The following is a 14,256-nucleotide window of genomic DNA, read 5'->3' as shown; positions in this document are numbered from 1 at the left end:
AGATTGCTAGAAATAAAAATATTCCCTTTGAATTCCCACTGCAAAGAGATCAAAGGAGAAATGGGAGAGACATGCATTATTATAACCTGTCCTACACAGTGAGAGACCAGGGGCAGAAGACCCACAGATCTCAATCTGCTGTATTAAGGGCCAAAACATTAACTCTTCCCTGAGGGGCTGCTCTAGCCAGAAAAGATACTGTCTTGTTTATATTGCTCCTTTAATGCTTATAAATTTGTTACCTTCTTAAGTTAAATTGCACCACCAAATGTACAAACAATTGGCAATGGGGATTTCTAGACCTTAGAAGACAAGAGTACCTCAGTCAAAAAAAGTTCTGTTTGTTGAACCTCTCATTCTTACCAAATTTATACTATTTGCCTCAAAGCTGATTATTAACATGTTTTCAGGCATTGAAAGACTGTTAAATTCTTAAGATGAAACTATCTTTGCTGTTGATGAGTTGTCAGGAAGTGAAGGCAGGTAGGTTTGGCAAAAAAGATGCCAGCCATGGAGGCTTATGAAGATGACAGTACAGGACCACTGACTGTAGAAGGCAGAAATTTTACATATTTTTTTTTAAATTTGCATGCTGTCCTTATTCTGATTGTAAGTTTGGCTGAGTGCTGGAAAGAGGGGCTCAAAAATCATGAAAAGGGAAATCAGCACAGAAAATGTGACTTCTTGAAGAGAAATCTGACTTTTACCCAGACCTTACTTTTTAATTAACTTTCTAAAGATTTGGAGGTTTGTTTTTTTTTTTTTTCTAAAGGGTTAGATTTATTCTAGACTTTCAAATATTTTTGGTAATCTGCACTTATCTGTTCATGGTAGGAAAGTACTTCTAGCATGAGTTTAAAACAAGAAATATGAAAATATCAGCAAATAATTACAGAAAAGTAATTAATATTTCTGAATCTGTAACACTTCAAGTTCAGGTGGAAGTTTGGTTTGCTAGCAGTCTTTAAAATAAATCTGTATTTGTCATCACAAAAATTTTCTGGATTTCTGCAAACTGCTAAGCCAGAGGATTAGATTCATAGCTGGGAAAAGTCATCCTCAAGAACACTGCCTTCCTGGACTCTATCTGTAAGGCTCCTGATAGTCAGAATTTTTCTTTATGTTGCCAATAAAAAAATGGCTTATCATTTTGTACAGGTCAAGAAACTGCCACGTTTCCCCATATTTTGGCATTCATCTTTTGCTACTGCTTCAACTGTGGAATATTATGATTTAGCATTTGCTGCAAGGTGATGGGTGCGTATTGTAGAACACATTGCCACCTCAATATTGAAATTGCTAGCAGCTCTGTCTGATGGCACAGGCATATCAGCTCCTGGAGTATTTCTTTAGTAATTGTCACAGGTTTTTCTACTCATCCACCCACCTTAGCTCTGATGCATATAAACACAGACAGTTTGGGTTTATTGCCAAGACATAATGACATTTATGTGCAGCCTATTTGAACTTAAAAACAACCAGAAACCTTCTAAAAACCCACAAACAATACTTCTGTAAGTTTTTACCTCCATCTCATATGCCATCAGTCAGCTCCACCTTTACAGTGCACCTGCGCTGCATGCTGTTTTCATGTGCCCAAATGGTTATATCAAAGACTGAACACATGGATAGGCGACTATGTGAATTTCATCCATAAAATGAAATATCCCCTATGCAGCCTCTCCCATTCATCCGTCTACCAACATGTCAGAAAATTCTAACTAATCAGATGCCACTGGGAAGAAAATACTGAGCTACCCACTCAGGCAGCTAGCAGTGGAAAGAAACAACTTTTTGTCCTCACGTTTCTCTTCAAGAATGTGTACTTGAAGCCCGACAAAGAAACTCTGCAACGTCTCCTCCATACTCATTACTAGCTAGACTGTCATTAATCACAACATTCAAAAAAGACAGTTCATAAACTTCTGTGGGAGACATTTTCAAAACAAAAATGATGCTTGAATCTCAACAGACAAAGAATATCCCACATGAGATTGTGACTGGTATTTTGCAAAGTTACTGGAAAAAGAGGTTTAGATTAGAAAACTACCAGGCATCATGCAGTGACCATAAAATCTTTCCTTCTGCCTCCTCTTGATCAATACAAATCCCAGTTCAGTTACTAGGGGAAAATTTGAAAGAGCATTAAAAAATATCAGGGTTTAAATTTATGTAAAGTCCATTGCAGGTATGCTGGGCCTACAACCTGTATGCATTCCCTGGTCTTCTCTATCAGGGCCCACTGTCACCAGGAGGAAATACAACCCTGAAACAGGAGCTTTCCCACATACACCATTGGGCTGTGTGGCAATGCGGGACTGGAAAAATGATACCCCATGAGGCTTGGAAAGAAAACAATGGGCCAAAGCTGCCTAAAAACACATTAGGGGATACTAAGACTGAAGCTGGGTTACAAGTGCAGCTCCAAAGAAGAGCATTGGCTCCATCTCAGGACCCTGGGCCTCCTCAAAGGGCAATTCCAAGAAGTTCAAAGATACTGAGAGACATTAAAATAACGGAGTGGGTGATGTGGCCACATGTAGGGAATCTCCTAGGAGATAGGAGCTCTGTCAGAAGAGCAGCATCTATGCTGTCAGTATGTTAGGAATGGAAAATGACTCTTCAGGCTCTGTGCTACTTTCATGCTGTTTCCTGACTTTTCACTTTTAGACTTTTTCTATTTCTGGGAAGGCTGCCAGAGCAAAGGCACTTTGCCTGCAGAGCTGTCTGGCCCTGTTGTCTGTACCCCTTCCCAGAGAGTTTAGGTGAGTGCCTGAACATCCACAGAGAAGTCTGTTCCACTGGCCTAGAAACTATACTGTACAACATCCTTGATGCTTCCTCACACAGGACCATTCCTTCATCTTGGCTGTTCTCTTTCATTCTCTCCAAAACTACATAGCAACACGGATAAAAAAAAAAAAAAATAAAAAAGTAATCAGATGTTGAGACACATTTTGGCATATGATCAGTCACTGTTTTTTTCTGATGAGAATTTCATCAGTAGATTCAAGTGAAAGACAACTTGTACTGTTGTCCTCTTGTTTTCTACCATTCCACACTCCAAATAATTATCAATCAGATACATGCATCAAGATTTATAGAATATAACTTTGGCCTTTGACAGTAAAACAATGCCCGTTCTCTCCCTACCTCCATAGAAGTCCCACAATTTGGGATTTCCTATCAATCATGTGATGACTCTTCCTGTCCAAGAGCTCACAACGGCTGCTAGCACACTGAACAGCACATAAATACCACAGCATTCCTGAATCCACATCTGGTTTGCCAGATGTCAGAGCTGCCATCTTCTCACACGTGAATTCTCACCTCACCCATCCCTTCCAGAAGCCATTCCTTATAACAGCACAAAAGCACAGCTTGCTGTGGTTACTCCCTCCACAAAATGTTTGTTTCCTTCCTTTCAGTTTTTTCCCCACAGATGACGGCTAGCACATGCCACACCTAAAGCCTACCATGACCAGAGAGAGTACTGAAGAGGCTGCTACACCCTGATGAGGAAGGGCTGCTCACAGTCTGTCTGATGAGAAAATGGTAACCTAAACGCTGAATCTTTCAGTCCTCCAGAAATGTCTCTATATTTAAAGTTTCAGAGGTTTGGGTAATTGTCTTGTTTAATATTTTTCCCCAAATATTTAGACAACAGATCGAATTTACCCATTCTTGGGCCTTTGAGAAATTGCCATGAAAACCCATGAAACACAACAAAAAAAAGTTGTATATGCCATGGACTTGAATTTTTAGAGGCCGACACATTGCCAAGCTGAAGCCTGCCTCCCTGGCTTGACTTTGGCAGAGTAAGTACAGGCAGGGCTTCTGCACAAAGTAGCTTATGATGCGACTTTACTGCTTGTCCTGGGAGAGCAAAAGGTCTCTGAGTGTTGCAGCATGTGGGTATACTTTATTTTCAGCTTCCTACTTCCAGCACTATGCCAGTGATTTCTACTTTTCTCTGCATGTGAGCCAGGCACATATCACAGTGATCACATCCCTCCTTGTCCCAAAGTTCTTATTCCTCTAGTAATAGTAAAATCCTCTCTTGCATTCGCAAATACCAGTCTGGCATTAGCTCAGTATTTTTTTCACACATCTGCACATCTATCCCTAGCGTGTCCACATTAAAAATGCCCTAAAGTATCACAAGACTGACATATAATAGTGAACACAAAGCATAAAAGCACTGTCATGTGCTTTTTTTTCTGCTAGTCAGACAATTCTGTAAACACTGCAGTCAGGTTTCCAAGCCCTAAAGCAAGTCTGTCAGCTAATACAATGCTACATGGATTCAAGTCTAGAAACTGAGGTTTCAGCTCCACTTAACTAATTTGCAGCATCCTTACAAGGCAGCTACACCTCTGCTTCAATCTTCCCTGAATATACACAAATATCTAGTGGTCAACCACCCAGCTAATGATCAGTGCCTGGGTTCCTTAAGCAGTAGAGCACACTATGATTTAGATAAAGGTATTAATTTTTTTATGCTGCCTAACCACCGGCCCATCTGTGGATGCTGCAAGCAATTTAACAAGACAAAAATGTTTTCTGCAGATACTAAATTTAAAAGAACAACTTCTCCCCCCCCCCCCCCCCCCCTTTATTTGGATTCAGCCATCCATCAGGGTAAGCAACAAGTGATTTGGCAGATAATTCAGGACATATGGCTTTGAAGAAGGGTAATTTAAAAGTACTTGGACAAGTTTCCTCAACTCATTCACATTAATTTGTGCTATTTTCTTTTACTTGTGCTCTAGCAGCTGGTATAGCTAAAAAAGTATAGAAAATATAATGAATATAAGGCAAGTGACAAAAACCCCCTTTTTCCTGAGCTGGATTAACGTATAGTGCAAAAACCTCACTCAAAAACTGAGCAACAGAAGGAGTTCAAAGAGAACTCTGAACTGTTAAACCTAGATGCCTCATTTGTAGTCACCAGGTGGCACCAGATGAATCCATACATCGGTAATTAGGTTAAAACCATTGTAACTGAGGTGGTCTTTGAAATACTGAGCACATCACGCATTAGGTAGAGCCCTGCAGCTGACTGATTAATAGACTAGAGGATTTAGATCTAACTAAAAATCTCTGAACATTGTTTTATAGTTTGTGGGTGCAGGGGGGTGGGGTTTGTTTGTTTGCTATTTTGGGGATTTATTAGGGATTTATTTTTGGGATTATTTATTGTTTGTTTGCTATTTTGGGGATTTATTAGGGTATTTTGTTATTGGAGTGGCTTTTTGTTAGTTTTGTTTTGGTGGGGTTTTTTTGGTTTGGTTTTTCTTTTGTGGTTTTCTGGTTCTTTGAGGAGAAAGTGTAAATTAAGATTCAGTGGCATCTCCTAATTTGTTGGTTGGAAATGTTGCTTATAAAACTTTTCCAAAAAATGAAAAAATTGATTACTTTAACTATGTGAATTGATTTTTGGTCAGAATTAAACATATTTTCACATTTGACCCATTTTCTTTTGCAGCATTTAAAATGTTTAAAACATTAAATTTTGGAGGATAACCAGTTCTTTTAAAAGAAACATTTCAGCAATCCTGAATAATTGTAGCTTTCTCTTGATACAAGAGGACATCTTCTTCTAGCTTTCTGAAATTGACAATGAAAATTTGAATTACATAAGAAATTCTATGCTTAAAAATTATTTTGTTTACAAATATAGCTATGTTATTGTATGAAGTGAAGCTGAAATTAGCTATGCATCATATATAGGATATTATCTCATGAATATAAAAAAATAGTGAGAGCTAATTCATTTATTTGTGAATCACATCAGGTTTTTCTGTAGAATTTCAATGTTTATAATTTTTATCACTAATTAAATATTTGGGAAATTGTTTCTTGTGCTTGGAAGTATTTAGCATAATGGGTTTTTTTCTATTACTATCTGTCTTCTGTAGAAATAAAACTTTTCATCAGGGACAAAAAAAAACCCAAAAAACCAAACAACCAAAAAAAAAAAAGCAACAGCAAAAAAGGTGAAACCTTGACCTCACTGAATCAATGTCAAAACTCCCACTAACTTCAAGGAGCCAGGATTTTACTACACATGAACAGATTTATTGGAAGAAGGAAAACCAAACAGCCAAAGATATGATGTTATTAAAAGCACATAGTCCAAAAATGAATCATTGTCTAAACAATATGTCAAATATTTACAAATACCAGTAATCAAAAAGTAGAGTCATAGTTTGAAATAGTTTCAAAAGAAACTTGAAGGGGCAAAAAAAAAAACTTAAAGAAATAAAAAAGTATATAATAAAAATATATAAAAGTACATTATTCTGAGTATTCAGATTTTATATCTTTAGCCCATTGGAATGATTTTTCTGCCAAAATGTACTTTTTCATTATATTAAATTCATTGTGGCATTGGCATTTACATTCTCTTCAGCATGCCATGCTCCTAAAAATGAACCAGTGTGATTATCAGTGTACTGTTACACATGTGACAGCCATAGAAGGTTAATTGTTGTTAGGATCCCCAGTGCATACAACAGAGAACAAGCACAAGCAACCATTGAAAAGCCATTTTTATAAGCACTGGCTTGCAATCAGTGCTTGCAGTGGCAATGAGAAAACCTAGCTTTGTACAGACACAAAGTGAGATGTCTCTGTTGAAATTATTTATGATTATTCACACTTTGCACTAAGACCCCCCAGCAAGTAGAACCAGGGAAACCAAGAAAATGTAGGAGGAGCAGCACACCTCACACTTTTAGAGTTTAGAGCCAGCAGTGGACAGTGAAACAAGATGCTTAAGCTTCAGCACAGAGAATGATCCTCTAGATTGGAGCAAAGCAACTTGTGGATAATTTAACATGGTAGCATTCACACAAAAAGCAAGCCTATCTATTATCTGCTATAGCATGAAGCTCACCTAATACAAGTTTCAATGCTTGTATTCAAGCATTTTCATTACAGCAGCAGTGGCACATACGAAAAAGCAAGAAAAAGTCTGAAAGTCTGAAGAACAGTCTGAAATTTAGTCTACAATTTAGCTATTGTAAGATGAATTTGTAGACTCCCAAGGCCAAAAATGGGTTATGCTGTCTTGAAACATGTAACTGATAAAGACAGCAGGAGCAGCTCTCCAGGGATCTCAAATTTTCTCCATTGCTGAGGGGAGCCCAAGGAGCCAGACCAGAGACAAGAAACACCTTTGGATGGCTACCATGAAATGGCATGAATTCTGCCCTGCAAATGGCAACTTCCACTATAGAGGCTGGATAATGGAGACACAGGTGTTTCAACTGGTTTGGGGCTGTGCACTGATCCTTCAGGGTCCTGGGTACACTGCAATGAGAAATTCGTATGCACTGTATTCTCATCTGCACTATCAGCTGAGGAATAACAAAATGAGACAAACATAATGTGAATATAATTTTCTTCCCTTTCTCTGACATAAATCTGTTGTCATTTTACAGGAGCTCTGCTTTTGCTATCTAGAAGAGAAGGCAGGCACACACATTTGCAGGAAGACCTAGCGTATTTCCTTCTTTCCATAACAAAGAAGCATAGAACTCATATTATTTTATCAGCAAAAATTATACTTTTTACCTATTATCTGCAATTCTATCCATGGCAAGTATATTATACTATAATTAAAGTATATTGTATGTATTATCTGTGAAAGGGCTGTAATAATTTCAACATACTATTCATTGAAATACATTAATAGAGTACCTGCAACACATAAAAGTTGAAATTGATGAATATAAAATACAATAGTATAACTACTTTTAAGGTTTTTCTTCCTAGCAGAGCCCCAGGAATATCAGAATTTACAGACTATGTTATCCTGTCCCCACTACTTTCTTAAAATGAGAAAGATTTGCAAGAGGCTAGATACTTCCCAAAGATCTCTTGAGTCAGTTCAAGGGAAAGCAGATTAGGTATCAGATCATGAATGAAACTATATGTAATGATTTTTTTCTTTGAGAGAAGACAGGGAGAAAAGGAGGAGAGTTTGCAGCTTTTTAGTTCTACTTCATAGGATGGATGACTGCTTGAGACAAGATTGAAGTTCTGATCAACTGTCTACCAGTTTTGCCTGAGTTGGGATATGATGACCTCTACATGGATGGGTTAAAACATTCATTGACTTTTATGAGAGTTTCATAATTAATTCAAATGGACTATATATTAATACTATTCTCTTTGGAATTATTTGTTTCTTTGAATGATTAAAGACTTCCCAGTAATATCTGCAGGAATAATGTAATCATTATACAGAGGGGAGTCATGGGAAAGACAAAGAGGGACTTTTAACCAAGGCCTGTAGTGACAGGAAAAGAGGAAACAATTTCAAACTGAAAGAGGGTAGGTTTAGAATGGACAGAAGGAAGACATTTTTTACTATTAGGGTGGTGAGACACAGGATCAGGCTGCCCAGAGAAGTTCTGGGTGTCCTATCCCTGGAAGTGTTCAAGGTCAGGTTGGATGGGGCTTTGAGCAAACTTCCTTAAGAAAAGATATCTCTTCCCATGGCAGGATGTTGGAAGTAGGCTTAAAGATCCTGACTGAAAACAACTTCTGACTCTATGATGCATAAACATAGATGAATACAATCTATATAGCATCAAACTAATTGATTTTCTGATTTTAAGTACTGTGTGCAAGGATGATGAATGGTTTTGTGGTTTTTTTTTCTTACTCCCTTTGCACAATTCTTCTCTTTACGTTAGACCAGACTACAAACCTAGAAAATCATGTACTTACCTGCTTCTCTCCACTGGGCTTCTTGTGATTTAACAGCAGCTCCACGGCCCCAACCACCTCCTTCCGTATGGCGTGCAACAGAGCATCTCCCACATACACATTAAAACTTAAGAGCAGCTCAATGAGTTCAAGGTTCTCATTTTCAATTGCAATAAGGAGTGCAGTTCTTCCCAGGGGATCAATGCAGTTAATATTGATCTTGAAATAAATTTCTGCCTCCTCCAAAGCTTTCTTTACACTGGCGTAATCTCCTTTCTCCACAGCATTCAGATAGGCTTTCTCTGAATGAGACAGTTCGGATTCTGCCCGCACAATGCGAAGAGGGATACGATCTCTGTAGGGAGCATTGACACTTCTTTTGTAGTAGAACTGGGCCATATTTTATGCCATTCTAATACTTTGTCTCTGCAACGTGAAAATAAAGATAAAATCAATAATTGAGCTTTGGGTTATGGTGCACCAAATTAATATTTGCAATAGGTAAGTATTTAAAATTCATACTAAAAGGTGATGTTGAAATGTACAAAATGTTATTTATAAATAGAACACGTAAGCAAAAGTGGAAGCCAAAACACTGCTTATTTGTAACTTACCAAGTTAAAGCATATCTGTCAGAATACCATTTGCTTACATGCTTCTTTTAAATCTGTGGCAAACAAGAAATTTTATTATACAACATAGTTTATCACCAAAAGTGTAGCTCCACTTTATCCTTAATCTCTTCATTCAGTTCTGCAAGGACTTAAAGAGCACAGTTGCCTGTCTCAAACACTATAAAGTCCACAGACTTTGCCATGGGAAAAGCACAGAAGGGAGTGACAGGACGGCGAGATCTGGTTAGCACATCCTCGTCAGTGCATCCAGACAAAAAAATCCCACCGCAGAAAACGGTGTAGAGAAGCAACTGCTCATACACATATCGCTGGTCAAACAAAGATCACCCCAAGTTATGAGAAAGATGGCATCTGCGACCACCAACAACCACCAAAGCCTCCCTCTACCCCTCAAATATGCCTCTGCAGATATTTTGAACTTGGACTGTAAGATAAACCACTACTGTAGGGACTTGAGATAAGTTATAGGTGGTACTATTGTCCAAGTGTTGTCTCAGACCTAGGGGGAGGTTAACAAAGCCTGGGGAGAAGAATGGATCACTGATAATAGACATAAAGAATGCAGAATTTATGGACTGCAAGGAAAGGCAATTCTAAAGCAGTGCTGAAATCAACTCGGACTGGGTAAAAGGTAATTCCGATGGAGAAATCGTCTCTGACATCCAACAACAACCCGTTGTTTGAGGATTGTGTGTGAACAACAAAATACAGCTTTTACCTCCTCCTAGTCCTGCTTAAATACCCTGACTTATCTGTGGCAGGCACAGACTGCACAACTCAGTGGTGAGCTTCCCTACTAAGATTTTGATTCAATCTCATATGCTATTAGAAAAACATTCACATAAAATGTTTTTCCACCCAGAGCTTACTAACTTATAAATAAAAAATCAGAACCTAAAAGGAAAAACAAAATCCACAGGAGATCAATTTCCAAGGACTGGTAGATAATAGTCACAGTTCTGATTCTGAACTACTCAGTTCTAAACTGGAATTAATACTGAAACATGGCAGCTATATAACAACTCTTAAATCTTACATATAGTAAAGCATATAATGTCTGTGATTTTATTCTCTATACTTTATTCAAGTGCTTTGCAAAAAAAAATCCTTCTAACAAAATGACTTTCTCCTGGTTCTATCTTCCACCTCGGGGAAAAAAAAACAAACAAAAGAGAAAAAATGACTAGAAAAAAACTGACCTCAAAGAACAAGGTTATCAAAAATATTACCCTCTGCTGTTCAGTTGGATTTTCAACACCTTATTAGAGAAAGAACTGCAGCTTCTTGTAATTTTCTCAGCTGATAATGCAAGCTGCATTAACTTATCACCTTTTCCTCCACTTTCTTCAGTAAATAAAACAAAATCTCTGTTGAGATTCTATAGCAAGCTATAATATATATTTTTATTATTGTGAGATTTTCATTCATCAAAAAAAATAGTCACTAAACTTTGTGAGGAACATAGTAATTAATCTGCTCCCTTTGTTCTTAAGCAGTGCAATGAGAGATATGTACAAAGGCTGTTACTGAGTTGTTTTCTTTGTTTTCCAGAGCAGATCAACATGGTTTTACATAGGAAGGAAAAGGTAAAGAAGACCTATGAGAAAGAACTCTCCCGCATATCCATATGGATGAGAAATCACCATGTCTTACAAGATGTCTCCCAGTTCTCCATACAGGATGGTACCAGTCTACAATCTGGGCTACTTGAGGTTGCACAGTCTGTGGATTATGTTTTGTTAATCTCAGTCCGAGTAAAATAAAGTTCATATCCATTGCAGTTTTATTCTCCTCTAACAGATACCACATTCTTAATGTGCTATATTTTATCACTTTGCTTTTCATTCTTTTGTTTCAAAACTGCAAGTTCAGTTCAAGGAGGTGAAAATTTTTATGTTCAGACCCAAATTAACAGACATAAATGTAATTCACAAGGACGTATCTATAAGAAAGGTAGACTGCCATATTCTATGGACAGCCATGGACACTTTGAGTTTCATTCCCCTGTTCCTAAACTCAAGGAGATTGGGTGCTGGATGTGGAAGGGCATCCTGCTGGACTCCAGCTGCCACCTGACAAAGTCTTAGGTCTCAACACAGGCTCTATTTCATATCTGTCAAGCAGATGTCAAGTTAACTCACAAAAATGTACACACATTATTCAGTTTCTCACTATCTACAGAGTTCCCCAAGATCCGCAAAGAAAACTGAAGGACTGCAACTTGGAGTGGGGGTGGTTAATGCTAAAGGCTCTTCTCTCTTGAAAGCACATGAATAAACAGATCACTGTCTCCCAATTTATTGTGAGACTAACAATGAATAAACTTGTATCAATGAAAATGGGCATCAGAGATGTTTATTGTAGAAGAGTACAGTCACCTACAGATGGGATCTCTTGGCGTTTATTCAACCATATTTGCTTCCTCTACATATATGATCATATCCTATTTTTCCAAGGGACCCTGAATTGCATTTCCCTTGTTTGCTTAACCCAAACCAGTCATAGCCAGGTGTGAGAGGAAAACTGGAGTGAGCCACCAGCAGGCACCAAGGGCCTCTGTGACAAGCCACTTGTATTACTGCTCACAGACGTACTGCAAATCTTTTGGAGAAAGAAAGAGACCCCAGGGACAACACATCTCCAGCAGATGGGCAGCAGGAGGGATACAGATCTTAGTATCCACATGTGAAACTTCTGAAATCCTCACTGACACAACCCTTCTAAAGATACTTTATTTCCAACACTGACCACTGTTAGATTTAATATAGCATTATAGTATATAAAGATAGATAAATATAGCATTATATTGCATAGCTTCTTCTATATCATCAAAAGCACACTTCTGATTTTGCTCATGAGTTTGTTTTTCAGACTATTTGCATGAAAAAAATAATAAAAAAAAAAAGTGAAACTTCACAAGTAACTATGGCATCACCCTGCTAAGGAAACCAGAACATTTATGACAAGTGAATAACGTGCTGATTTCTCTGTGATCTTCTGAAACTATTTTATATGCACTTTTCATGGCAAAGAAAAGTTTCTGACATTTTCTAGGTTCGTGAAAGTATGAAATTTTCTTTCTAAAATAGATCTGTGACATACCAGCTTTAATCTGACCCAGAACCCTATTTGATACACAATAAAAATGATGTTCAAAGAGAGTTTTGGAAAGCAAGACTAGCTCTGATAAATCCCAGTCCAAATGAAGCATAAAGTTCCTTCTCTGTCAGTCACCAGAACAGACTGTTTAATTTCAATAAGAACAAAAGAAATGCAGATAAGCCTTTGATTTCTCAACCCAGCATCAGTCGAGATACTGCCTTATAACCAAATGCCTAGATAACAACTTTAATGTGCTCTAGCACTGGGGTCAACTGGGTAGGCTCTGCCTGTACTGTTAAACATGACTCACCCCAAAACAGGACAGCTAAATGAGAACCGTTTTCTGGGAATAATTTGGGGTCCATGCTAACTCCTACACTGCACCTGGAAAGTGTGTAGGAAGATGTTAATTGTATTGAGCTAGCAATTGGGTTGATTCCAGGGACTGCTCAAACAACTTTGTCTGCAGGTGATGGAGTTTCACCTGCCTTCCAGCACTGTTTATTTTACAATTGTTATAGCTGGCAATAAAGTATGTGGGGGGTCCTCCCCTGAAAGTAATTTTTCATTGTTAAAACTACAGTCAGTTTCAGATTTGAAAGCTAACAATAGCATAAGTAGCAATTTGGACTTTAACTCTGATTCACACATGCAGGATGCAAACTGAATAACTCAGTACGTTGTATATTCCCCATAAGGCTGTTAATTTGGAAAAGAGCTAAACCTCTTGGTTTTGTTCTGGTTTAAAATGCCCTATAACCAAAGTTTCAGTAAAGCCATGAACATTACAGCTGGAGTGGATGATAGGAAGCAGGCTGTCATGTTGTCTTCTTACATCTGTTCTGGCTTCACAGTCAGGAAGGCAGGACATCAGCTACAAAGAACAACTTTTAGGCTTCAAGGTACAATGGTTATATAGTGGATTAAAGTCCACCAGCATTTTATATCAGCATCTTAATAGATCAAGACCTAGGAAAGTCTGAGTCTGAGACACCAAATGTAGTAAACCTTCGATGAGGTGACACAGAATACTCACTTTGATATTTTTTTGTAAAAGACAGGATGCAATTTCATAGCATTTTTGAAGGGGTTTAAAGCACGGTGCTTCATATATAGCATAAAATGGTCTGTAAGTTTACTTAATGCCAAATGGGAAGAAACTTTTACCTTCTAGGGCTGATGTTACACCAAATCTTAGTTGAGAATTACAGATTCTTGTAACAGTGACCTTTAAAGTCTACAAGACTACTATCTGACTGAAGTTTGAGAAATATCAAAATATAAATAAAAGACCATTGAGAGACATTAGAAATTATTAACAGATCTTAGAGGGGTAGGATGATTTGGGATCAAGCAAGATTTGGTAAATCCACATATTTTTTAAAATAACAGATATTCAAGAACTCAGTTCTTCAAATATACCTAAAACTGAGCCTAATTTCATTTACCCTATGGGCACAAATCTGATAGCTCACCCATGGCAAAAAAAACCAAAAAAGAGCATTAGTAGGTCACAAAAGTATCACTAGATGACAATATTAAATTATTTCATCTTCCCAGTATATTTAAACTAGAAAAAGGCAGTCTTCAGAAAAATACAAAATGCATGGTTACCTCTTGCTGATGGGTAGCAGTATGCAAATGTCCTCAGGAATCTGTGGAAATTACCTTGAAATATTTCTTCTTGCTCAGAGGGAAATAGTGATGTGTTTAAACCTGCTACCAGAGCAAAGGAGAGAAAGACTGCTTTCCACTGACTGACATGAACTTTGAATTTCTTTGGAATGATGGAGCATGA

The 14,256-nt window shown here is 37.7% G+C and overlaps 1 protein-coding gene across 3 annotated transcripts in view; it reads right to left on the bottom strand.

Annotated features, from left to right (window-relative positions):
* Positions 1-14,256, bottom strand: part of TRPC4 (transient receptor potential cation channel subfamily C member 4) — a 126,485-nt gene that overhangs the window by 68,691 nt on the left and 43,538 nt on the right. For all 3 annotated transcript variants that reach the window (XM_058829371.1, XM_058829373.1, XM_058829374.1), the window contains one exon: positions 8,743-9,147. In XM_058829371.1, the coding sequence (XP_058685354.1) occupies positions 8,743-9,120 (378 nt within the window). In that variant the 5' untranslated portion in view covers positions 9,121-9,147. The remainder of the gene's footprint in view (positions 1-8,742; positions 9,148-14,256) is intronic.

Source organism: Poecile atricapillus, chromosome 1 (genome assembly GCF_030490865.1).
Source record: "Poecile atricapillus isolate bPoeAtr1 chromosome 1, bPoeAtr1.hap1, whole genome shotgun sequence".
Classification (NCBI taxonomy): Eukaryota; Metazoa; Chordata; class Aves; order Passeriformes; family Paridae; genus Poecile; species Poecile atricapillus.
This window is presented reverse-complemented; position numbering and strand designations above follow the sequence as displayed.